Raw genomic sequence first — 25,321 nt, forward strand, 5'->3', positions numbered from 1 at the left:
GTAATGCCCCGCAACCATAGAGATAATGCAATAAATAAAAAATGCAACAGCTCACAAAGTCAAAAGTTTTAATCGAATAAGCAGTGCTCAAGTACTTTAGCAACCGTCAAAGCAAATCATTTGATGCGCCCAGTTTAGCTTCACAGCAACACACCACCAGAGTTAGGCTGTACATTCAGTGCTGCTTCTGTATTACAGGACAAAATTTGAAAAAAAATATGTTCTAGCATTCTGGCCACAGCATCACTTTTGCCACTAAAATTGAAAATCATTTTGTTTAATGCCCCTGTCAAGCGTGCCAAATAAAGTGCACTTACAAAGAGTGTCACTTGCAAAAAGTGCACTCTAGCACAGTTAAACAGCGCAGCATAAGTGCACTCGCCAAAGTGCGCACTCATGTCTGAGTGCGTTCACGGAACACACGTTGAGGGCTGAGTGCGTAGCCTCGCCAGCAGCGACTTCAAAGGCACAATATGTATAGTGCACAAAAAGTACTTACAACTTTATATTACATGCTATAACACTCTTTTTAGAAAAAGTTCATTCGTTATAGCTACAAGTGAAGCCATAAAATAAAGGAACGAGATCAGATGCAACATTGCTGCCCGGCATCATCTTGTTTGTTGCCGAAATTCTGGGTAGTCTTGGCTTTTCTTCTATTTCAATTTTTTTTTTTCATAGTTGAAAACCGTTCAACCTCGTTTTATTGGTGCTATCACGTTAAGCAATCAATTACTATGAGTCCTTTTTCTTTTCCGTCGACCTCTTCAGAAATGCCACTCATTTTCTGTCGCCATTTTTTCTTACTACGAGTGCACTTTGCTTTCCCGTTTAGCACCGCGCAGCCTAAAGTGTCACTCGAGATGCCGAAGCCCACTCCCTGTAAGTGCGCTTAACTTGCACGCTTGACAGCGCTATAAGTAGCTGTGGTTCAGAAGAGCAAAAGACATCGTTAGGTGTTTTTTTAACTAATGGGATGATTCCTCCCCTTCGTTAATGTTCAATTTGATGTGGTATATAGTGTTCAATGTCGCATAGCTGTACATAGCCTATGACAGATGACGTAGTGGAGGGCTCTCGATACAAAAGCATTTGTTCAGGAATACTCGTCTATGTTAAGTGACTTTCCCATTCATGACTTCGCTCACTTCAGATATTTTCCACAATAAGCTTTCCAAAGATATTTTTAATGCAATAGCACTTCACCAACAGAAGTTCTGGAGTCTGAAGTTTCATCTCCCAGTAGTCGCCGTGGCCAGTTATTTTTCCTTTCTCTCGAGCCCAGTGTCGCACATTAAAGATGCACTAAAGAGGAATCTGAACTCGTCTTTTGCCGCAGGAACTCGATCTACCCGTCCCCAGCATTCTTAGAAACTTCGAATTATTGTCCTGTGCAGCTTATTTCCCTAATTACATTGCATTTATGTCCGGCTCCCGCCTTTTTTTTTAAAATTCCCTGCACACGGTGGGAGGAGTCGACCAATACATGGACTGACTCTCAGGCAGTCATGTGGCGGCTTTGCTTTCGCTTTTATTCTGTTTCTTCTAGGTTTTCGTGAATAAATAGGTCTAGTCAGAGACTACATAGCTGCAAATTAGGCCCACAGAAATAAAAATACGCGTGGACTCCTTGCTTTCACCGATCACTACGTATCACTCCGCCGATGGCCCAGTGGCAAGCCACCACGGGACTGGGTGAAAGGTTGGTCGACTCCTCCCACCGTTTGTGGGGAAGTAAAAAAGAAGGCGGGATCCCGACGTTAATCCTATTTAAATTAGGGAAATCGGCCGCACAGGGCAATAATTCGAAGTTTCCAAAAATGCTCGGAACACGTAGATCGAGTTCCAGCGGTAAAAAATACGAGTTCAGATTCCTCTTCAGTGCACCTTTAAAACGACACCGAGCACCAAAAGATAAGTCGCTCATAAGATTTGCAGATTGGTGCGAAAACCCGCAGCAGCCCATTCCTGAAAGACTGACTGTTTTCGAGCGTCCTGTATAGTCACTGACAATGCACACAACAACGCAGGCCGCCCGCAAACGCTGCCATTCTTGCTCCGCATTCCAACTGGCGCGACAGAACCGCGTATTTCATCACTCCCAAAATGAACTGGGTTCGAAGATGGCCATTTGGCTCACAGAATGCATGTGCGTAACATTGCCGGTTTCAACCGTGCTTATCTTCAGCAACATAGATGGTACTGTGGGCCACACTGCACCGCTCTTTTTGTCCAAGTGAGAACACCGATGGTTACCGGGCAACCACCACACTCTCGGAGTCAAGCTGCCTGCCCGTCCTTTTCTTGCAACACATCCCGACGATCGCAAAGAAAAGAGCCAACAGCCCGGAAACGCATCAAAAAAAAAAAGAAAGCTCACTGAAACATAAATCAAGAGGAAATTCAACACCGCCCGTCCCGCACAATGCGATTAGCAGCTGTTCAGTTCATAGAATCAAATTTTCGGACTTCGCTTGTTTAAAAACGAACTGGTCAGAAACATGCGACAGCCTTGCATAAAAGCTGCCGGCTTGTCACATACCGTATTTTCCGGTTCATAAGACACGGCTTTTTTTCAAAAATCTTGCTGGTGCGTCCTATACAAGGGTGCGTCTTATATGCGAATTTTTCGTTTTTTTTTGCGAGTTCAGAAATTACTCAGGTCCATTTTAAAGCTTTTTTTACCGAAAAAATATCAATACAAAAATTGCGCAGTTTTAACACGGTTAATAATTCAATACGGGGACCGTTGTGCGCAACTTTTTTTAGGTGAACTTTATCATGAAACGGGAAGGATGATGACTTCCGGGATCACAAACACGCGACCGTTTCGGAGGCCTCAAGCAAAAGTAATGTGAAATGCTAAAAGATGACGGCAATCGCGCTTCTTGCCAGTGTCAAGACAAACCAGGCCAAGCCAGCATTCTTTTTTTAGCCACCCTTTGCAACTTTGTTTGCTCCGTGTATGTAGTGCGAAGAGAATGTTACAGCCGCGTTGCCTCCAGAAATGGGCGAACTTTTTGATAGCACATCCGAAGATGAAGAATTTGAAAATGTTCTTATGGACATATGGGAGAGTTCTTTCGTTTTTTCTTTCTTTTTTTCTAAAACACGGGCGGGAGTGGCGCGAATGTTGCCTTTTTCAACCACTTAGCGTTGTTTAAGAACTTCTCACAGGTACGATGAATTTCGCGATGGTCGCGCTAGCGTGTTTAATTAATCCTCACTAGCCTAACTGGGTAAATTGGGGTGCGTCTTATATACCAACTTTTTCAATGACAGCCTGCATATATGGCGGGAGCGTCTTATACACCGGGAAATACGGTAAGTACGAAACAGTCCAAATTTTTAAAGTGCAAAGACTTTTCTGGCATCCGCAGTATCCGTGGTCGTACTGGCTTCGGCTGATTACCAGCACTTCTAGCGATTATGGTAAAATTATGGTTTGGTTTGGTTTATGGGGTTTAACGTCCCAAGGCGACTAAGGCTATGAGAGACGCCGTAGTGGAGGGCTCCGGAAATTTCGACCACCTGGGGTTCTTTAACGTGCACTGACATCACACAGTACAAGGGCGTCTAGAATTTCTCCTCCAAAGAAATTCTAGCCGCCGCGGCCGGGATCGAACCCGGTCTGCCTATATATCATCCCGCAAGTTTTTGTTTTCTAGAATAAAACAACTCCGAATACAAAGTTGAGGACAATTTTCGGGAAAACAAAGTTGTTCGCACAGTCTGGAGGTTCAGTAGAAATTTGTGAGGCCCCCGGCCAATTCCGGAGTTGGTAGGTATGACATTACACTGCAGTCGCTCCGCTGCCCCCAAGCTTTAGGACAACGGAGATTAAATGCACAATGCAGCTGACAAGGGAGTCTAAGTTCACTGGCATGTTTATTTCAAATTAAGAACAAAGGAAACGCCTGGCATAATGTCTGTCTAGTCGAACAACAGAACAGCAGATGGTCCCTAAACGTGGTACCCAATTATGCTCCTCTTGCCGATGCACTCGCCAATGTAGAACCAGAAGATGACCTCCATGCCGATCAATGTGTTGACCGTGGCCTCCTTGACTGTGAGGTTCTTCCATGCGCCGGACTTTGCCGAGCTAACGAGCTGACCAAAGCCCCGGAACACTTCCGGGAACTCGCGTGGCGACGGGGGCACCATCTCGACACGGGCGTACTTCATGAAGGTCTGGAGCCTAGGTGTGCCATGCTTAATAATAGCGGCAGACAGGTTTGCGACGGCCTTTGACATGGCAGTGGATTGGGCTCCGGCCTATTTTCCACCTGAAAGAGCAAGGGCGTGTCAGAAGTCATGGCTGGTTTCTCTTTTCAAAGCATCACTTCAAGACGAATAAAAAAACCCAGTGAGCAAACACTAAAAGGATCTAATTAACCATGAAAAGAAGGTATACTGCTGCGAATGTTTGTAGTGTTTGTTAATTCTTCAAAGCTGCCGGCATGCCACTTTATCACTTTGCGATGCAAGACGTGCCTAGATTTATTTCGGTTGATCGAATGCAGGCGGAGCCGATTATACATTGCTCCAGAGTGTTCTAGTAACTTTCCAAGCTTTATCTCGAAAGTTCGCTATCAGCATTAAAGAGACCACGGCTGAGAGCGGCAGGCATTCTATTCGACGACCGCCAAGCATGCTTGTTGCTACGCCGCCGCCGAGTGATTCCGTTTTTTCGGGTGCAAGTCAGCCCAAATAAAGAGTTTCGTTTAGGAGCCATTCTCGCTGTTTTCATGTTCATCGGACTGCAGTCACCACTACGTGACAATACGAAAAAAAAACAAGGAGAGCATAGGAAAATACAGTTTTTAGAAGTCGTCTGGAGGCCGCCGCAGTGCGGCACTGGTGAGCACTATGAAGCTACAGTAAACATATCTCTATTGAAACTAGACGGGCAAACAGCCGCAACCACAGCTAAGTGAGCTTGGTTTAGGACGGTTTATCGTCCCAAAATGACTCAGGACATAGTGAAGGGCTCTGGAAATTTCAATCACCTGGAGTTCTTTAACATGCACCTACATCGCACAGGACATGCGCCTTCAGCATTTCGCCTCCATTGAAATGTGACCGACGTGGTTGGTATAGAACCCGCGTCTTTTGGGTCAGCAGCCAACCGCCATAACCCCTCAGTCACCGCGGCTCAGCTAAGTTAGTACAGCAATGCATCATGCATGCGTGGGTCACAAGGTTCAGCTCCCACCAGCTGCGCGACATCTTTTCACCTATATCATCAATTAATTTCCCACCAAATATAAATACGTGATGACCTGTCTTTACGAAAACATGAAACCTTAGGAGTATTTCTCTGCGTTTTCTTAGCTCTCAAAAACAGCTGGCTCCTTTAGTAGATATCTTAATAAACTCTTGATTTACGTGCTAGAAAAAGGAGACAAACTTGTGAGGCAAACGAGTGTAGTGAAATATGACTTGAATTAACTTAGTTCGGTGCACACATCAAAGTGGGTGGCTCCCATAGTTCAAGAGTGATGGCAGGGTCAGAATTTGTGAAGCCATTTACAAAAAACGAGGAATGGAGAATTTTCGGCTAGATGGCAATGCATTTGACAGAGCGGCTTAGAACAGAAACACAAGATGAAGAAGGAAGGACAGAAAAAGCTCTAACTGATAACTGAAGGTTTTATTTCAGCAACTTACTCAAGAAACAAGAGCATCTTTCCTTGAGTATGAGGGCTGTCAACAACAACAGTGGGCTGACAGCTAATTGCTGCCCCTCCGTACCACCCAATGTCAAAGACAGCACCAAAATCAAAACACGGAAGCAGTATTGTAGGCCTCAGATGCACCAAGATGGTGAGTCCTCTAAGCAACTTTACCAGACATTCAGCCCAAAGCTCAGACATGACTTTGGAAAGTTGACAGATTGAGAGATCAGCTCATTTGCAACACCACAGAAACCAAGCTACATGCGTGGCAGCCAAGAGAAAAGAAGTTCACGCTTGATGAAATTATTGAGCTTTGGAAGAGACGGCTGCAGCAACTCAGATCTGCACAATAGCGCATGAAGTGAACGTAAACACGGTGATTAAATAAATCCCACAGGACAACTACAATGCCTGTAAATATGTAAGCACAGCACAACTGTTTCTAACATTTATGTATTTTAACAGTTCTTATAATATGAGATTATTGACACCCAAGCTTTGGCACTGATCTGCCGAGCCTTAAAGGTGCACTGAAGAGGAATCTGAACTCGTCTTTTCGCCGCGGAAACTCGATCTAAACGTTCCCAGCATTCTTAGAAACTGCGACTTATTGCCCTGTGTGGCCGATTTCCCTAATTAAATCGAATTAACGCCCGGCTCCCGCCTTTTTTTTTTAATTGTGCCTCGTACGGTGGGCGGAGTCAACCAACGCGGGGAGTGCCTTTCAGCTAGCTCCGTGGAGGCTTTGCTTTCGCTTCATTTTGTTTTTTAGGTTTCCGTGAAGAAATAGTTCAATTGCAGATAATATAACTGCAAAATAAGCCCGCAGAAATAAAAATACGCGCGGACTATTTGCTTCTACAGACTACTACGTATTACTCCGCCGATGGCAGAGCGGCAAGCCGCCACGGGACTGGGTGAAAGGCACTCCCCGCGTTGGTCGACTCCGCCCACCATACGAGGCAGAATTAAAAAAAAAAAAGGCGGGAGCTGGCGTTAATTTGATTTAATTGCGGAAATCGGCCACACAGGGCAATAAATCGAAGTTTCTAAGAATGCTCGGAACGTGTAGATCGAGTTACCGCGGCAAAAAGACAAGTTCAGATTCCTCTTCAGTGCACCTTTAAAGGCAATGGCGCTTTGCTTCCATGTCAGCAGCAAGAATGACATAGCCTTAGCGACACCAGTGCTGCACCTCAGCCCAAGTGGTTTCCACAGCAGGAACTTGGCAGAGCAGATGCTTTATTTTATTTCGTTTTGTGCAAACAAGCTACAATGCAGGTGTGAAATGTCAAGCGCCACAATCGTCATTTCAGAAAACCATGCTAACAAAGGCAACCCGATACAGCACATTGGCAAGGCATCTGAGCCCAAGGACCATGGAAGCAGAGAAGTACTGTAAAGAAAGCAAAGACAGTGGACAGTGACTCAGTCCACAGATATATACACAATGAGCCGATGTTGCAGATGCTGCTGCTTTGAGTTTTCTGTTATTATGTACTTTGTATGTAACACGATAGTTTTTACTAACACTTGATGTCCGAACGTTCTTTTTGCATGTCATGTTTTCAAAGCTATTTTCTTTCTTTTGCCGCGCCGAATGTTATCTACCAGTGTTATTTAGACTGCTTTGCTTTTAATCGTGTACTACGCTTACGCTTTTCTGTATATGTCCACCGTTTTTGAATTTGCTTTTACGTATTTCGTGTACTTGGACCCGAACTAGCCGCTGGCTATGGGTCCAAAAAATGTTTGTATTTCCTGTAAAAGAAATTCGAAAATAAATTAAATTGAAATTGAAATAAGCACTCCTGAGATGGCCGTAAGGTCAATCACCAGACAATGAAGCGGTGAATTTCTCGGACCACTGTAGCGGTGGCAGGTGTGAGTGCAGTAATGACACAATTGTACAAGGTCACCTGCAATGTGATACAATGGTCATGAAACAACAGCTCAATGGCGAGGAACCAACGTTCCAGCTCAACGGCGAGGAACCAATGTTCCAGCTCAACGGCGAGGAACCAATGTTCCAAGTCCAAGGGCCACAATTCGGACGCGCTAAGAGCAGAGATGTCAGGCTCACGTGGCGGCGGCGGTGGTGGTGGCTGTTTTTAAAAGCGACACATTGCAGGAGAGATCACTTGCCATCACATGAAGTATGGCGATCCACGAAGCCAGTAAGAATTTTGAGCACCTTAAATTAGTGGACATGACAGTGCACGTTGATGGAGGTGCAAGCCAAGAGCAAAAGTGGGATGGTTTGAATTTGAAATACAGAATCACCATTTGTGGAGAAAGCAGAGACAAAAAGTTTGGTTCGGTTTATGGGGTTTAACGTCCCAAAGCGATTCAGGCTATGAGGGACGCCGTTGAGAAGGGCTCCGGAAATTTCGACCACCTGGGGTTCTTTAATGTGCACTGACATCGCACAGTACACGGGCCTCTAGAATTTCTCCTCCATTGAAATTCGGCCACCGTGGCCGGGATCGAACCCGCGCCCTTAGGATCAGCAGCCGAGTGCTGTAACCACAGAGCCACCATGGCGGGGAGAGACAAAAAGTGGCGATTGGGTTCACAAATATGTTTCTGGCAAGAAACCACACGACAAGTGATGACGGCAAGTATAGACAGTTTAGCTGGAAGTTGAACACCTGGCTCTGAACACTGATCTCCAGGTGAAGGGAGAGTGTGGTATGCGTGCTGCACGTTCCCGAAGGCAGCATCTTTTTTATTACGCTGGCCCTGCCGCAGCGCACAAAAGAACCATTATTTGTAGTCCAAAACGGAACGCATCATCTTGAATAGTGCAAGTCCATCAATACAGCACAATGCCCAGAAAAGATAACCGACCCGTCACCATGCTTCCGAGGAAGGTACCACACACACTTTGGAAAGCCCCTGTGCAAACATGCAAACAGCTGGAGCAAATGCAGTCAGAGAGCACTATTGTCAAAAGTGGATGAGCCATTAAACTAGTGAGTAGCCCAGTAATTATCAAAAAGAAAGATAACCATATGAGGGTTTGCGTGGACCTCGACAACTGAGCCACTCCCAGAAAAGAGAAAACATTCCCTACTCTGGACCACACTACAAATTTCCACACTGAGGAGAAATTTAAAATAGCATTGATGCCATCCTGTTTAGTACATCACAAGCAAATTTTCCACAAGAGTGCAAAAGCATCGAAACTGGCTGCATGCAGCAAGTGTTGCTTTTTCGATGCTGTTTGCTGGGAACGACAGACAAAAGAGATTCGAACAGAGGCCCCAAGGAGGCCTGCTAACTAAGTTCACTAGCTAGCAACTTTGGAAGCAAGCATATAAAAGAGCTTTCAAGAATAAAAGTACTCTAGTTTGCAAACGTATGCACCTGGATCTCAAACATAAGAGGCAGTATACCTAGTGCTAATGGCTGCTGCCATTCTGTGCCACTGTTCTTTTAAAATGCGGCAAATAGATAAACTTTGCTCAGTTCATGGATTACGATGTGGCAAGCATAGGTAATTGGTTTAAATTTGAGAATTGACGTGCACGCTGTTTTTTCTAACGCTGGCTTGCTGTCACGCACTTGGTTTTATCTTTCCAAACGCGGCGAGTAGTTAAACTACGCTCAGTTTGCGAGGTTAGCATGCGGCTAGCACAGGTAACTGGTTTGAAATTGAGAACTACAGGGCGGGTTGTTTTTTACTAGCTTGTAGTTCAGCGCTGGGACAGTACAGGGCACGAAAGCGCTCACTCAGGGCCATGTGTGCGTAATCTTTTTTTGTAATGTGTTCCCAACACTGTTCTACAAGTTAACCCGTTCAAGAACGCCGGCGAGATACGTCCACGCCGGGTGCACTTCGTGTCGAAAACTCCGCGAAAATTTTACGCTTCGCGAGTGAGTGTGGGCAAGCTATAAATGCAGTAACCAATTCAGCACCTGAGGGGGAACGCGCACAGAACCGGCTTACAACGTAAGATTTTGTTCGCAAATCTGCGACCTACAGGCCACTGTCGATGTGCCGACGAGTCAAAGTAGCGTCATGCGCGGTACATTGAGGCATTCACAGTTAAGCAGTAACGCGTCAGCGGCAAAGTATCTTCTGAGCGTAAACTCATCAAAATTATTTCGAAAGTCGCCGATATATAGCGATAAACTCACCGAAAAACTTCGGAAACCAACCTCACGTCCTCTACGCAAGGGCAGCAGAGGCCAGCGCGCTGTTAGGCGCGATTGCAAGCACTATCATAATTGTCTACTGTGGCGCTAGTAACAACAAATATAAAATTACATAATAAAATGCGTATAATAACAAATGCTTCCAATATAACTAACTTTTTTTTGTTTAATTTATATATACACATTATTTTCGTTTAAACTTTAAATACACGACGATTATAGTTTCACTATCATCATTTTTTTCCCTAACGCGCCATTTGCCTCGCAAACAAATGTTGGGTCATGCGCTGGATGTTCATTGAGGTACGTGTAAACGATTAGAAAGCCTAAATTGCTTGGTCATGGTTGCAGTAGCCTCAATACTTGCATAATCCCGCAATATTTACTTTAAGGCAACCGTTTGCAGTAAGCTACAATGGCGAATTGATTGGGGAGTTCAAGACAGGTGGCTGCGTTGTGTATGTCTTTGTCATGAAGGACGCTGGTTCCGATGGGCACAGAGAGGCCAGCTGTAGTACGTTACGAAATATGTCCCATGTAATGAATTATCTGCGCTTCAGTGTGCAAAGTCGTCTCTTGTGGCGCAGTTTCGGATGCGATGTACGGTAGGGAATGCTATCTGATAAGCCGCTGCTGGCCGCACTTGGCACAAAGACAATAACAATGTGCATGTCGTTTCGGTTTGCGTGTTGTTCGAGGCTAGAGGAAGCTTTTGCAGGTTATAATTAGTTCTTCGTATTAAAAAAGGATGAAATACGGAATAAAAACAATTTCTAAGACAAGCGCAGAATTTTCGAGGGGCACGACTTATTGCACATGTCAATTCATTCTCTGCCCATGTACAACTATCATCCCCATATAACCTCAATAGAAACCCATCTTTGTGTACCTGAGCTTGCAGAATTACTCTTAAAGTGAGAAATTTCTTCACTGTAAATCTGGTTTTCTCTGTTGTATGTTTTTTAGCGTCTTTTAGAAAAAACTTAGCACTTGATAACAGTTGTCGCACAGCTAGCAGCCTACAACATAGACGTCAAAATATAATTGAGGAGTGGGCAGTTTGAGCACCCTAAATATCCAAAATTTCAAAGGAAGGGTTGCTGTTAGGCTATATGTAAAGCTAAGATACAACTTGACTAAGCAGTGCGAAAAATGAGGATGATGAAGAAACATAGAGATGACAGGACAAGTGCTGACTACGACATTGGTATTTTTGTGATTCTTCATGCACGGCACCAAAGCAGTTCAACAATTCCGAACATGTTCTTGATTTCACCGGGCACGATCTTCCATCTGAGGCAGTATGACAGGACCCTTGACGTGCATGTGGTGATGGTGATAAGGTCAACACATATAATGCCCACATCTTGGGCAGCTTGTTGCGAAAAGAAGGAGCCCATGGTCCTAATGTCTTGGAGTCATGCATAAAGAATCGCAAAGGTACTGAAGTTGGTGTCAGTGCTTGTCCTGTTATCTCTATATCTTTTGGTCGTCCTCATTTTTTGCACTGCTTAATGAGTTTAGATGAATAACCGACCAGCCCACACCAAGATATAAATTATCAGAAATGCATACATAGAACCCTACTTTCTGTGCAGGCTTGGAGATCAGTACGTCTGTTATGATAAGCTGGGAAGTTCTGCTAAGTGTTCTTGTGCATGGAATAGTGCGGCTAAGCTAGTGTCATACAGTCACAGTACATGGTAATAGTGCATTAAAGGGGCCCAGAAACACAATCTTAGTTGACTGTTTTGCCTGTTGATCGCATACAGTGAGTTACAATGGTGCTACTAGCGTCGGTAATACCGCATATATTCCGTTTTTTAATATTTTAATGTCCTCCCAAAAAAAAATTCATGGCTCTGATGGTGTCCCCACACAGTGGCGGATTTTAGCAGCGGATATGACATCACCTGGCGCGAGCTTGATGATTGACAAACAGTAAATATACTGCAAATTGTGTGAATAAATAGAGACACATTTTGTCACTTGTTGGTGTTTTACATTAGATCAACAAAAACAACTTAGATAAAAGCCCTGCAAAGCAAGTAAAATAAAAATACACCACCAGGGGCTGTGGCATGGAAACGACGCTGCCAGACTCAGCAAGAACGAGTTACAGGGAGCAGGCAACCATGGAGTGCAAACTTCTGCGACGTGCTCTGGCAGGCTGTTTTGATTGGTTGCGGCAGGTGCCGTCATTGGGAGAGCGAAATGGGAGTGGGAAGCCCCGCCAAAATCGAGTTGAGGGCAGCGTTTTGTTTGCTTGTATTTTGAAATTTCTTCATTGAATAACTCCCGTTCCTGTGCATCGATTCCTGTCATTCTTTTTAAGTCAGCATCTGTGTGACATAAAGAATCCACCTGAGGTATAGCCGGTATCCCCACAAGCAGTGTTTCGCAGCCCCTTTAAAGGGCAACTGCATAGGTTTTAGAAATCGACGAGCTTAAAGAGCTCGAATGTGTGAAACCTGAAGGTAAAAGCATGCGAAGTCCTTCAGGGCTAGCATTTGAAATGATGATGTAATCGCCTACTAAAATTCGACGGTCTTCAAGCTTCTCTGCAGTGCATACCGCCAAAGTGGGGGGCATACCATGACATCAATCGAAGGTACCGTGACGTCACACCAAGCTTCTACGCACTTCTCTGGTGCTGTGAGTAGAAGCCTAAAATTTAGTCATCGATTATGCCGCTATTTTAAATACTAGCGCAAGAGCACTTGGCATGCTTTACCTACAGCCTATATAGATTTGGATCCCTGAATGGTGCAGAATTGTCAAAAAAGTGGTGCAGTTGCCCTTTAAATGTCTATAGACACCAAATTTTTACTTGTGAGTTTTCTTCTTCTAATGACGCTGTAGACTGTGGTACTACGAAGCACCCCGTGGTATTCGCCTATGAGGCCGCCGCAGTGGCTCAGTGGTTATGGTGCTCGGCTGCTGACCCGAAAGACGCGGGTTCGATCCAGGCCGCGGCGGTTGAATTTCTTTGGAGGAGAAATTCTAGAGGCCCATGTACTGTGCGATGTCAGTGCACGTAAAAGAACCCCAGGTGGTCGAAATTTCCGGAGCCCTCCACTACAGCGTCTCTCATAGCCTTAGTCGCTTTGGGACGTTAAACCCCATAAACCAAACCAAACCGTATTCGCCTACGACTGCTAAATAATTTATAGTTGAATTTCTTCTTGACGTTGTTTCGGTTTCATCAGCCAAACGATGACCGTGATGCATAGTTGATGTTTAGGTCATGTGCGACACAAAAAAACTGCAATATAACTACTGATACGTCATTTGTTGTGATACTGGCTATTGAAGCAGGCTAGTTTAAGTGCCGTAGTGAGTTAAAACTATGTATCAGCGTTTATATCGCCGTTTTTTTTTCGTCTATCATGTGATCTAAACATCAACTACACGTCACAGCCATCGTTCAGTTGATGAAACCAATACAGCATGAGAGAAGAAATCCAATTATAAACTATTTATCGGTTGTAGGCGAAAACCATGTGGTGATCCATGTATTCTAATGTCTAAAGCATCATTTGAAAGAAGAAAACGCGCTGTTGTGACCGTACTTCGGACCACGTGGGCCCGATCAAGCAGCTACCGTGAACAATCAACAAGGCCGACAACCTCGCGACGACCATGGGAAGTGGGATGCTTGGAATGCCCCTCCGAGCCTCAGCGGATTAGTGTAGCAGGAATGTCTAGGGCCATTGTCAGCAGTAACCCCAGCGAAATTCCTTGAGCGGAGGTGACCACTATAGCGGCGAAGGCCGGGGACGCGCCGGAGGTATTGTCCGAGCGACCACAGCAGAGGCGACGTGCTGGCGCCGGTCACGCTGGCGGATAATTGAAGAATTCTGTGTCCCCGACTCGCGTTCTGGGCAATCGGCGGGGAAAGTTCATTCACCTGCTGGAGGACTTCGGGAGATTCCTTTCCCGCAGGGCTGGATGAGTCAGCATCTTCCCCTCTCATCGACCCAGCTGCGAGAGAGTGGAAAAGCCCGCACCTGCCCAGCCGTGGGTGGTAACAAGAACGTCCCCTTCGGTCCATCCGATTGGACAGTGCTCGTCGACCATTATTCCCCAGCCAGGGATCTGGGGAAACCGAACGATATTTAACTCGGCCGTGAGTGTGGCCGAGAGAAGCCTGCTAGCTCCAGTCGACTACGGTTGACGAAGACGTTCCCCTTCCACTGAGAGCCATTCTCAGTCCCGCTCTTGTAAATAATGTAATTAATCATGTAACCATGTAAATACAGTTTTTCCTTCACTTCCCCTACTCCCCGTCTCCGGCCCACGTTTCCTTCCTCCTTCGGCAATGCGGCGGTGATCCTGGACCCGATGCCTGGTGGGACACGCTACTAGTACGGCAAAACATATCAACTGGTTGGCAGCGGTGGGATCTTCCACGCTTGGTCCTGGCTTCAGCAGTGGTGAGCGCTTGACTTTCTTTAAGAATCTGCCAGGCTTGATAACTCTGGAAATTTATCACTACCTGTAGATTGTTTTTCTGCACGTGCTCGCTTAAGCATTTCACGTAGCAGCTTGTATTGAAAGTCCTCGTTCGGGAATTGCCATGGATTTGAGCAAACTAAAGAAGCCAGAGTTGATGTTGCTGTGTGAAAAGCTGGGTATTGAGGCCAGGAAGAGTCACAGAAAGCCGCAGCTGATTGAGGCTATTAAGGAATGTGGTGCTAAGGAGGAGGGAGACAAAATTTTGGAGACCTGGGAGGTCATTCAGGAGGGAATCAGGAACGCTAAGGAGGAGGCCGACAGGGTTGAAAAGGAACGCAAGGAGGAGTCCGACAGGGTTGAAAAAGAACGCCTTTACCGCAAGGAAGCCGCTAAGAAGGAGGCTGACAGGATTGAAAAAGAACGCAAGGAGGAGTCCGACAGGGTTGAAAAAGAACGCCTTTACCGCAAGGAAGCCGCTAAGAAGGAGGCTGACAGGATTGAAAAAGAGCGCAAGGAGAAGGTCGAGAGGGTTGAAAGAGAATGGCAGGAGCAATGCCGTAAGAGACTCGCTGAGCTCGAGGAACTACGAAAACGAGAACAGCAGGAGCTCATACGTACTGCTCAGTTTCTCAGACAGCGAAGGGCCCGAGATCGGTTGCGGACTTTTCAGAGAGGCGAGAGCTTCAGAACGTTCCTCGCGAATTTTGAACAGATATGTGCGGAGGAGGAACTAGATCAGGGCGAATGGTCAATGATGTTGCTGGCCATCCTTCCTTGCGATGTCAGCGCCGTATTAGCGCGACTGTCCGATGAGGATGCCAGAAACTACGACAAAGCGAAAAGTGCCCTCTTCCGACACTTCGGAATTCGTGTACAGACCGAGTCTAAACCCCGAAGTGATAGCAGCGGGCAGCGCTCCCATCAGTGCGTCAGTGACCAGCCAAAGAGCCTCGCTTGGTCAGCTACGCACAATGTAGTTGCTCAGAAGAACAGTGGCAGTCGGGAAGTTGATGTGATAATCTGCGGCACAGAGCGTCGTTGTCAGTCACCTGACAGCGACTGTGGCGCTCCAAGCCAGAGCGCAGCGTTAGCTGAAAAGCGGGATGCCGCAGAGATTGCCCTTGCAACTCAGAAAGGTGTAGGCGCAGCGCCGAGATATAGTCCTCCAGAAAACAGTTGCGCGCTGAAAGCGACAGATGAGGGTTCTACTGTAAGCGAGGAATGCGCCTCATCGCTGCCTCGGAACAATGATCAGTTCAACGATGAGGGAACGACAGCCGCTCGCGACCAAACACCCGAAATTGAGTTATGCTCCAATGAAAACAGTGTGTCTTTGCCCAATGCCTGCGTCGCGATCGAGAGCCCGCTCGGGGCGCGTCTGACCGAGGCAGCCGTCTCCCAAAACCTGCCTAAGCAGCATCCCTCGATTTTCTCAAATCGCTTGGATATGCTGCCTAAAGAAAAAGGCCTTTGTTTTGGAGATAATGCTGCGCAGGTCCTTACCATTTCGAAGGCTCGTGAGGTCGCAGCGCCAGCAGAGCACGTTGTTGAACAGGGCAAACCTCAACCTGTAAGCCCGAAGCCTGTAAATTCTCGCGGTGATGAGCTAGAGCAGGCTTTGTTACAAACAGACGATGAGACGAACGCCGGCGACTTAAGCTGTGACGGCTCCGCGTTGCCTAATGACGAACCAGCCCAGGACTTACTCACTTGTAGCACAGGGGTAAAGATTACCGATAGTGCAGGCGATAGTGAGTCTTCCGAATCAGGCGCAAGTGATGAGCTGGGGCTAGGTGAGGAATTGAATACCGATCTTGTGTTGCCCCACTCAGATGGCTTTCTCGAACTCCTTCGTGTGGACAGAGAAACGTTCACCGCTGAGCAAGAGAAAGACCAATCTCTACGCAACTTGAGTCACCAAAGTGGCATAGCTGTGTCACGGAAGAACATACCTTTCCAGCTCCGTTCTGGCCTGCTGTACCGCCAGTATAAGGATAGGAAAGGTATCCAACACGACCAACTTACTGCCCGCGTCGCGATCGAGAGCCCGCTCGAGCTGCGTCTGACCGAGGCAGCCGTCTCCTAAGACCTGCCTATGCAGCATCCCTCGATTTTCCCAAATCGCTTGGATATGCTGCCCAAAGAAAAGGGCCTTAGTTTTGGAGATAACGCTGCGCAGGTCCTCACCAGTTCGAAGGCTCCAGAATTCGCAGCGACAGCAGAGCATGCGGGTGAAGAGGGAAAACGTGGCCCTGTAACCCTTATAAACTCTCACGGTAGTGAGCCAGAGCAGGCTGGATCACAAACTGATAATGAGGCGAACGCCGACGACTTAACCTGTGACGGTTCCGCGATGGCTAGTGACGCGCCCCGCAAACCAACAGCGAGGGTTTCCACGGAGCGGCAGCGTATAGAGGTGGCCAAACGGGAAGAGTTAATCAAGGGGAAAGTGCGGCTCTTGTTGACTGCTCGACTGAAATCCGAATCGCGTAGCCGCCCCAATTTGGCACCTCGGTGCTCAAGAGTTCGCACCCGCCCCGTGGGAACACAAGCCAAGAGAACGCAACGCGCGAACCCAATCCGAGAGAGACGGATACGCTGGCACGGCATTCGCACCCGTTCGTTCCCTTCTCGCATTCTGCTTTCTGAGCGTCAGCCAAACTTCAGAACCGCGAGACTTGGACGAGGAACAGTTAAGGGTCCCAAGCTGAAATTCCTAGCCTTGTGTCATGTTGCACCTGCTAGAGCAGCTATCGGACCGCGGCCGCGAAGGGGGCGGCTGAAGAATAGGAACCAGTAAATTCCTCTGATCGCAACGCTGTTTGTAGACGGATTCGAGGAATAATCCCGTCTTGAGTTGAATGCTTGTTTCTTTTGTTCATTTAACTCTCCTGTACTGAAATGTAAGCTGAAATTCCTAGCATTATGTAATGTCTCATCTGCTAAAGCAGCTGTCGGACCACGGCCGCGCAAGGGGCGGATATGACGCATAATCTCATATTGAGTTTAATGCTTGTTTTTTTGTCTTTTGTTCATTACACTCTCCTATGCGAAACGAGAGCGAAATTTTGGAGCTTGGCATTGCGGGACTCAGTTCACATGCGTTGCAGAAACGTAAGAGATAATGGCAACGCTGATGGCGTCAGCCGAAGCTTTCCCGTGTAATGAATGCCCTTTCCTGACTCCCCGGACGTTAATCTGCTATGCAAATTTGTATTTTGTTTTTTTTGCTTTAGCGGGAATCATTTTTTTTTCTCTGTTTTGTATGTGTGTTCAGCAGCACCACCTTCCCTTTGTGCTCTCACGGGCGGTGGCTTTCTGTGACATAAACCGTGCTACGGCACCCCCCCAAAATTTTAGGAAATTTTTCCCTTTTGGCTAAACAAGCTCTGTGTACTCTGGTTTGGTCAAACTTGGAAACTTTCGGAGGAGGACGTAAATTTCACGCGACAGCTCATTTTCTCTAAACAGACTTTGTCGACCGAAAACAGCTTGGCAGTTCTTAAAGTCGGTTTGGCGCTTTCTGCTTGTTGGGCTGTGTACCTTGCTGGTTGAGACCGTTACAGTTGTCAACGAAGCAAGAAGAACCTTTGGGCCCAGCTGTGACCAAAAGCCGAACGGACACAACTCCAGGTCTCTGCGCGCAGCAGCGTTGGCTGCAACCACTACGAGACCTCTTCGGGCGGCGGACGTGCTGTTGTGACCGTACTTCGGACCACGTGGGCCCGATCAAGCAGCTACCGTGAACAATCAACAAGGCCGACAACCTCGTGACAACCATGGGAAGTGGGATGCTTGGAATGCCCCTCCGAGCCTCAGCGGATTAGTGTAGCAGGAATGTCTAGGGCCATTGTCAGCAGTAACCCCAGCAAAATTCCTTGAGCGGAGGTGACCACTATAGCGGCGAAGGCCGGGGACGCGCCGGAGGTATTGTCCGAGCGACCACAGCAGAGGCGACGTGCCGGCGCCGGTCACGCTGGCGGATAATTGAAGAATTCTGTGTCCCCGACTCGCGTTCTGGGCAATCGGCGGGGAAGCAAGTTCATTTACCTGCTGGAGGACTTCGGGAGATTCCTTTCCCGCAGGGCTGGATGAGTCAGCATCTTCCCCTCTCATCGACCCAGCTGCGAGAGAGTGGAAAAGCCCGCACCTGCCCAGCCGTGGGTGGTAACAAGAACGTCCCCTTCGGTCCATCCGATTGGACAGTGCTCGTCGACCATTATTCCCCAGCCAGGGATCTGGGGAAACCGAACGATATTTAACTCGGCCGTGAGTGTGGCCGAGAGAAGCCTGCTAGCTCCAGTCGACTACGGTTGACGAAGACGTTCCCCTTCCACTGAGAACCATTCTCAGTCCCGCTCTTGTAAATAATGTAATTAATCATGTAACCATGTAAATACAGTTTTTCCTTCACTTCCCCTACTCCCCGTCTCCGGCCCACGTTTCCTTCCTCCTTCGGCAATGCGGCGGTGATCCTGGACCCGATGCCTGGTGGGACACGCTACTAGTACAGCAAAATATATCAACGCAGTAAAGTTTGGTGTCTGTAGTCCTTTAAGATAAGGGAGTAATTACTCATTGACGTCCACCCGAGCACAGCCATACGGCTACAAAGGAAAGCTATACAGCTTTCTCAGAAACTTCATAGTCAAAGAAAAATTCGTCCTGGTCCGGGGTTCGAACCTGGGACCACCGCTACACCGGAGCAGTCGTTCTACCAATTGAGCTAACCGGGACGGCAAGCTTATGGTAGGGCAAGAGCGAATTGATCAATAACTCAAAGTGGGAGCAGTGGAGTCAACACTGCTCCCACTTCGAGTTATTGATCAATTCGCGTTATTGCGTCAAGCATTAAGAACGCCGCTAAGAAGCGAATAGAAGCTCTACACGCATTGAGAGTGGTTCGCATATTGTGATAAATAAAATGTAACCACATTCGGTGAGTGCTAAATCAAATTTCTGACAGCTACCATTTATAAGAGGCAGTAATAAGCAATTCTATATAGCAAAAACATGAACTTAGTTTTGTGTTTATTTTTGTATTTTAAAACAATATAATGCAACACTTTTCTAGTGCCTTAAAGTTGTCATGTATTGAGGATTATTCAGGCAAATTTTAACAAAATTCGATGATGATGTTTTTTTTAAACCCAAGTCAAAGTTGTCACTTTTTTGACGTTTTTGAATTTCGGCCAATTTTGAGGCCATATTGAAAAATATTTGTCAACTCTAGAGCTACAGAACTTGCCTGAGGTGAGGAAAAGTAGCCGAAAAATATGGAAAAAAATATTCAATGGCGAGATCTTTAGGCATCTTGCCCTAAGGCTACCCTGAAAAGTGCCTTTTTCGCACCGCGTAGCTTCGGAAGCCAAGTTTGAAATTTTTTACTCAGAAGGCTGACAAAGCAAGAAATTTTTTTTTATTTTTTCCAATAGTACAAGTTGCAGAGAGTTTCCGAAAAAATGCTGATGCGCGTAAAAAAATTTTTGTGCACGCAATGAGGCCCCAAACTTGCAACTTTGTGAAGTGGCAAAAACGACATTCTCCACCTCTTGTGACGTACGATTTTTTTCCGAGAAAACTACGAAGTTTCTTGCAAAACTACCATATTTTCCAGTGTATAAGGCGCACCCTTGTATAATAAGACGCACCCGCCATATATGCAGGCTGTCACTGAAAAAGTTGGTAAATAAGACGCACTCCAATTTACCCAGTTAGGCTACTGAGGCTTAATTAAACTCACACGACCATCGCGAAATTCACCATACCTTTTAGAAATTCTCAATCAACGCCAAGTGATCGAAAAAGGCAACACTGACGCCATACCCGCCCACATTTAAAAAGAAAAGAAAGAAAAAACGAAAGAACTCTCCCATATGTCCATAACAACATTTTATTTCTACTTAAAACCTTCGAAGTCTTCATCTTCGGATGCACTATCAAAAAGTTCGCCCATTCTGAGGTAACACGGCTGAAACATTCTCTTCGCACTACGTATGTTCTACGTACACGGAGCAAAGAAAGTTGCAATGGGTGGCTAAAAAAGAACGCCGGCTTGTCTTGGCTTGTCTTGACAATGACGAGAAGCACTATAGTCGCCGTTTTTTGGCATTTCACATTACTTTTGCTTGGGGCCTCCGAAACAGTCGTGTGTTTGTGATCCCGGAAGTCGTCATCCCCGCCGTTTCATGATTAAGTTCGCCTAAAAAAAAGTTGAGCACGGCGGTCTCTGTATTGAAGTATTAAGTGTGTTACAACCGGGTCATTGGTAGTGATATTTTTCGGTGAAAAAAGCTTGAACATGAAGATAAGTAATTTCTGAACTCGCAAAAAGAAAACAAAAAAATTTGCGTATAAGACGCACCCTTGTATAGGACGCACGGGCAAGATTTTTTAAAAAAGCCGCGTCTTATACACCGGAAAATACGGTAAGGTTTATTCCTTTGTGTGGACACATTTGCCCATCATATAAAAAGTTCATTGAAAACGAAAAATGGTCATGAGACCTCGATTACCGTTCTTATCTGAACACGCCCTTATAAATCTAAACTGAGTGTTGAAGTACACTTTTTCGAGTCATAGGAGTTTTTTAGTTATTATTAGACGCTAGTCGCATTGTCTTGAAAGACACTGCCTTTAGTACGACTTGCTGTCACGGTTTTGTAACGCTCTGGCAACACTTGACACCGCTGCTGTTCTTTCTTTTGTGATGGAGAATATATAATTAATGTGCTTTAACCAGACCGGTACAATTTTTAAATAATTGTACAGGCTAATATATTACTTCTTGCATTAAAGCCCAGGAGAACAATGTTTGTTCATGTTTTTGTACCGTGAACGTACATGCACGAAAGTGCCCGCTGACACTGATTGAAGTAGTGCTAGCAACCTTGGGCAACGCTCGAAGACCCTCGAAATCTTGACAGAGTTCTGCTGTGCTCCATTGACATGATCGACTATTGACTTGATGGCCATTGAAACTGCCCATGTAGCAGCACTCAGTGGCCTTCGAGTCGATAGACTGTCTGTTCGAGGGCCTTCGAAATGCTTGTGTGACAGAGGTATGACTAGGTATGTTGTTCAGCCTTTGGAATGATGACAACATTGATGATGTTTCACTTTCCTGGCAACACCTAATGCATCGGCTTTCTCATCGTGTATTTTGAAACAGTAAACTAGCTTGCAGTGTGCGTGCTGGCTATTGCTTTTGCTGCAACCCGAATTGCACCCTTTTACTGGCTTCTAAATCAAAGAAGGTTAAGTTGGATGCCTGACATTTGTTGCTGAGTAGCTAGTGCACTGACCTTGTGATTTTGAGGACACTGTTTTTTATGCCATGGCAGAGATGTGTGCTGGTACAGTCTAGCCCGGTTATAACGAAGTCGGCGGGAATCGGAAATCACTTCGCTATATCCGCTATTTCGTACTATGCGGACTATAAAAAAAAATGCAAGCATCGGTGTCACGCGCGATCTCAGTAGCGTTCGCCGTGCTCCCAACCTGGAACAGTGCGACACTGCGCTCAGTTGTCCGTTCACCAGCTAGATCAAGTCGAATAACTCTGTCCTTATAAACAGCATACAACGATCCGCGATAACCATAAAAATGAGCCACGCTTCCAACATGCACAATGCTGCCGCGCTTTCTCCCTGCCTTGCGCACCGCGGCACCGACATAAAACAAAGCGCGCGCTGCCACACCTCCTGCAGACTGCAGTCCAGCCGTGGCGCCAACTGCCTGGGAGAAATAGAGAACCGCGATTTGCCAAGACAGCCGCTCTCTGCGACGTCATCGAAAAAAAAAAATCGTCTCTGTTCTTTTTTACATTTTTCCCCTGCATGGCGTGCTCTACCGCTCTACGCCGTGACGCCGTTCAAGGACGGCGCAACACGAGACCGGCGTGCCATGCAATGCAGTGAAGCAACCTTTCGCTCCGCAGGAGAGCAGATGACGCCACGAAAGGACGCCGTCAGCCGAATTTTGCTCTTATTTTTGCGGAAAAAATCACCTCAAGGACGCAAAAATGTGTTGATTGGCAGATTATTTTTCGGTTGGTATTAAATCTCTTCGTTATATCCGCTGACGCGCTCTTATTTACTTCGTTAAAACTGGACCCAAAATGTTCTGAAAATGCAAAAATGGGAATGGGAAATTGAAATCCCTTCGTTATAACCGCTATTTCGCTATAAGTGGCTTCGTTATAAATGGGCTAGACTGTACTTTTAATTTGTTTCAGCTTGTGTGTTTTGAATCTCCTTGATTAAGCTTTGCCTTTTGGTCATGCATTGTGTATATAGCTATGACTCGCATTTTTTAACCTGACCTTTCAGATGTCACTCAGCTTTGATCGTTAAGCTTGCCTGGCTCATTCCACTAAACTGCCATGATGATCATGTTTTGCTCAGTTTCGTTTGTCGGTTGAGGAATTTGTGCTGATCTATCATCATTACTTGTAGGTACCAAGCCTTGGGTGACATCAGTGAAGACCTCCGCTGCTTCGTAGCATTGATGGCTGGCACTGTTATGTAGAACTGCAGTAGCAAATCGTGGAGCTTCAGCATACTTGCAGTGCATTTGTCTCAGCTTTTTGGCTGTGAAACAGTTGGTATTGCATAGTGCCTGTAAGGTGCTTGCAACACTGTTTTTGACATAGGCAGCACAGCAGACTCCAGTCTGCGCTGGCAGTTGGTCATGTTGACCAAGAAAGTAGAAATTCTCGCTGACTTGCGGGAAGGCAAGCTCACCAAAGCTGAGATAGCCCACAAGCATCAAATGCGTTGGGTCACGTTGTATGGAATACTGAAGCACGGCAGCAATATTGATCCGATGATACTTCACGCTGCCTCAACGCCTGAAGAAGAACACTTGCTCCTCGCCAGAAAAAGTAGCTCAAGCAAGAGGCTGAACGGTTTGGGTAATGAGGGCTCTGAGGAAGTGCCACCAAGGATTGCAGTGTTGAGCTTTCACACCTCTCGCCCGAAAAAGAAATCTCTCAGGCAAGCGGCCAAGAAATACAAAGCACTGTAAGTTTATTGGCACAGCTAGCATCATGCATGCATTTCAGTCTGTTTCCTGAGACGTTGTACTAGCTGCTCCGAGATGATTTTATGCAAATGCTTTTTAGTGTGGTAGCACTTATAGTAGCCAATCCTCGCATGAAGCCGTTGTGTTTATTTGTCTGTCTGTATGAAGCCTGCTTTGTGGCAGGCTACCCACTGGGTTGTGTGAATGCATGTGTGTGTGTGTATAATCCAGCAAAATGGAAATCTTGGCATGGTGAGTCGTATAGTATGATACAACTTAAAAGGAAGCTGAAGAATCTTTCAAATTCATTAAGATGCTCACGTGTGGATGTGGGAACCTTATAAATCATGCGAGTGAAATTTTTTTACAGATCCATAACTTACGAGCGACGTAATTGCCGTTTAAAATTGCGCGGTAGCTCCGCCGTCCGCCGAGCGCTGCTGATGACCTTGATGATGCGAGCCGAAACCAGAAACCATGGAGTGGTGACGTGAACACTGGTGATCCGTCGCTTCGCAGCCTCTGCGACCGTGCTTGTTTCTGCGTGCGTGCCATCATAAGCTACTTCGAGCTGCCGTGTGTACCTGTATTTGTGCATTTTTATGTTTGTGGTGAGGTACAGAAACGTGTGCAGCATCGAGTGAAGCGGTGGACCCATCATGCCAGCGTTGTGTGCAGCCTTCGGCTGCACGAACACCAGCAGCCACGACGATGGGGTCTTTCATTATTTCCCGCAAAATAAGAAGCCTTTGGTGAAGTGGGTCGCTGCTGTGGAGTGAAGGGTAGCCATCAAAGACAACTGTGCTATGCTCTGTCGTAATGAAGACTATCAACAGAGCCTGTCGATAATGCGTTCATAGGGCCTGTCAGCAAAGTCAGCCCAACTGAAATCCGGTGCAATACCATCTGTCATCACGTACAGGAGCTCGTCACCACCATTTTTCATTCTCCATTGGAATGCAGCGGACGCAGGAACACCTGTTTTGGAAGTAGGGTGTTTACAATGGCATCACTCAACTGCCAGGACTACATTTCTATTAACATATGTAGTCGTAAAAAATTGCTGAGTGCAGCATGGCTTCATACATTAATAATAATACTATATAATTGTGCGCCACGTGTGCTACAGCCAGCCTTGCGATTCGGCCTGCTCGGTTGCAGCACGAGGCCATTGAGTTAGTGAAAAAATCACTTGCTGCTAGATCTGAGAACAGCACGATAAAGGCGGCCGCAAACGGATGGAAATATTCTTACAAAGACTTGCAGCATGAACCAACTCGCCTAAACAAGGATTTTTTAATTTACTGCTAGCTCCCATCTTGGCATGCAGAACGGAAGGCGCACGTTTGTCACCCCGTCAAGTTCTGTCGCAAAGCGCTGTGAACTTCCGTTTTACGCGTGCGTTATGAACCAAGCCAGCATGCAGCGACCATGAAGCGGTGTAAGCAGAAAAGTTGCATGCAAAAAGAGCCTGATAACTTCTTGCACATGCCAATGGTCTGTGTGGATTACAGGCAGATTTGCGGCAGTAGCACTGACAAGTGGCAAGACAAAAATGCCGACGTTCGCATACCGTTTACTTTGTTTAAGGAAAATTACGTGGAGCAGTGCATACTACACTTACTCACCACAAAATTCATTTACTGCATCTTTGAATGCAGTTTGGCAAGGAAAGTATACTTGCCAAAGGACATTTCCAATACGTGGAGATGCTGACACTTCGCTTTCATTCGAGTCAAAAGCACCGCTTGCGCCAGCATCGTTTCTTTCTTGGAGAGGTTTACTCGTTGCAGTCGGTTCGAACATGTAGGGGATGATGCCAAGATCCTCCGGGTGATCTGCGATGTGTTCCATCTTCGTATAAGAAGCAAACCAACAGCTTCGAACCACCGTGCACCGCGCTTCATGTGCAGCGGCGGCAGATGAGCTGGGCCGACCGAGCAAACACCATTGTTGACGTCACTAGGCGCCCAACCAATCACAGGTGACAAAGAGGCGTG

At 46.4% G+C, this 25,321-nt stretch overlaps 2 protein-coding genes across 9 annotated transcripts in view; one reads left to right on the forward strand and one right to left on the reverse strand.

Moving 5' to 3' along the window:
* Nucleotides 1–3,869: 3,869 nt before the first annotated feature.
* LOC149330392 (ATP synthase F(0) complex subunit g, mitochondrial-like) lies at nucleotides 3,870–9,903 on the reverse strand. Its single transcript, XM_089560932.1, has 2 exons — nucleotides 9,822–9,903; nucleotides 3,870–4,286 (listed from the first exon to the last, which is right to left on the reverse strand). Exon 2 carries the CDS (start codon nucleotides 4,252–4,254, stop codon nucleotides 3,964–3,966), a length of 291 nt encoding a protein of 96 aa, XP_089417058.1. The 5' UTR covers nucleotides 4,255–4,286; nucleotides 9,822–9,903; the 3' UTR covers nucleotides 3,870–3,963.
* Nucleotides 9,904–10,075: 172 nt separating this feature from the next.
* The window catches only part of LOC149330393 (uncharacterized), an 80,047-nt gene continuing 64,801 nt past the window's right edge, over nucleotides 10,076–25,321 (forward strand). For 7 of the 8 annotated variants that reach the window (XR_016285681.1, XR_016285682.1, XR_016285683.1 and 4 more), the window contains exons 1-2: nucleotides 10,076–10,142; nucleotides 22,754–23,320. Coding sequence is in view for 1 of the 8 variants with exons in the window: in XM_089560935.1 (XP_089417061.1) it covers nucleotides 22,989–23,320 (332 nt within the window). In the remaining 7 variants the exon portion in view is untranslated. The remainder of the gene's footprint in view (nucleotides 10,143–22,753; nucleotides 23,321–25,321) is intronic. The other variant, XR_016285687.1, reaches the window with a different exon arrangement.

Source organism: Amblyomma mixtum, chromosome 9 (genome assembly GCF_055824585.1).
Source record: "Amblyomma mixtum isolate Tamu chromosome 9, ASM5582458v1, whole genome shotgun sequence".
NCBI lineage: Eukaryota > Metazoa > Arthropoda > Arachnida > Ixodida > Ixodidae > Amblyomma > Amblyomma mixtum.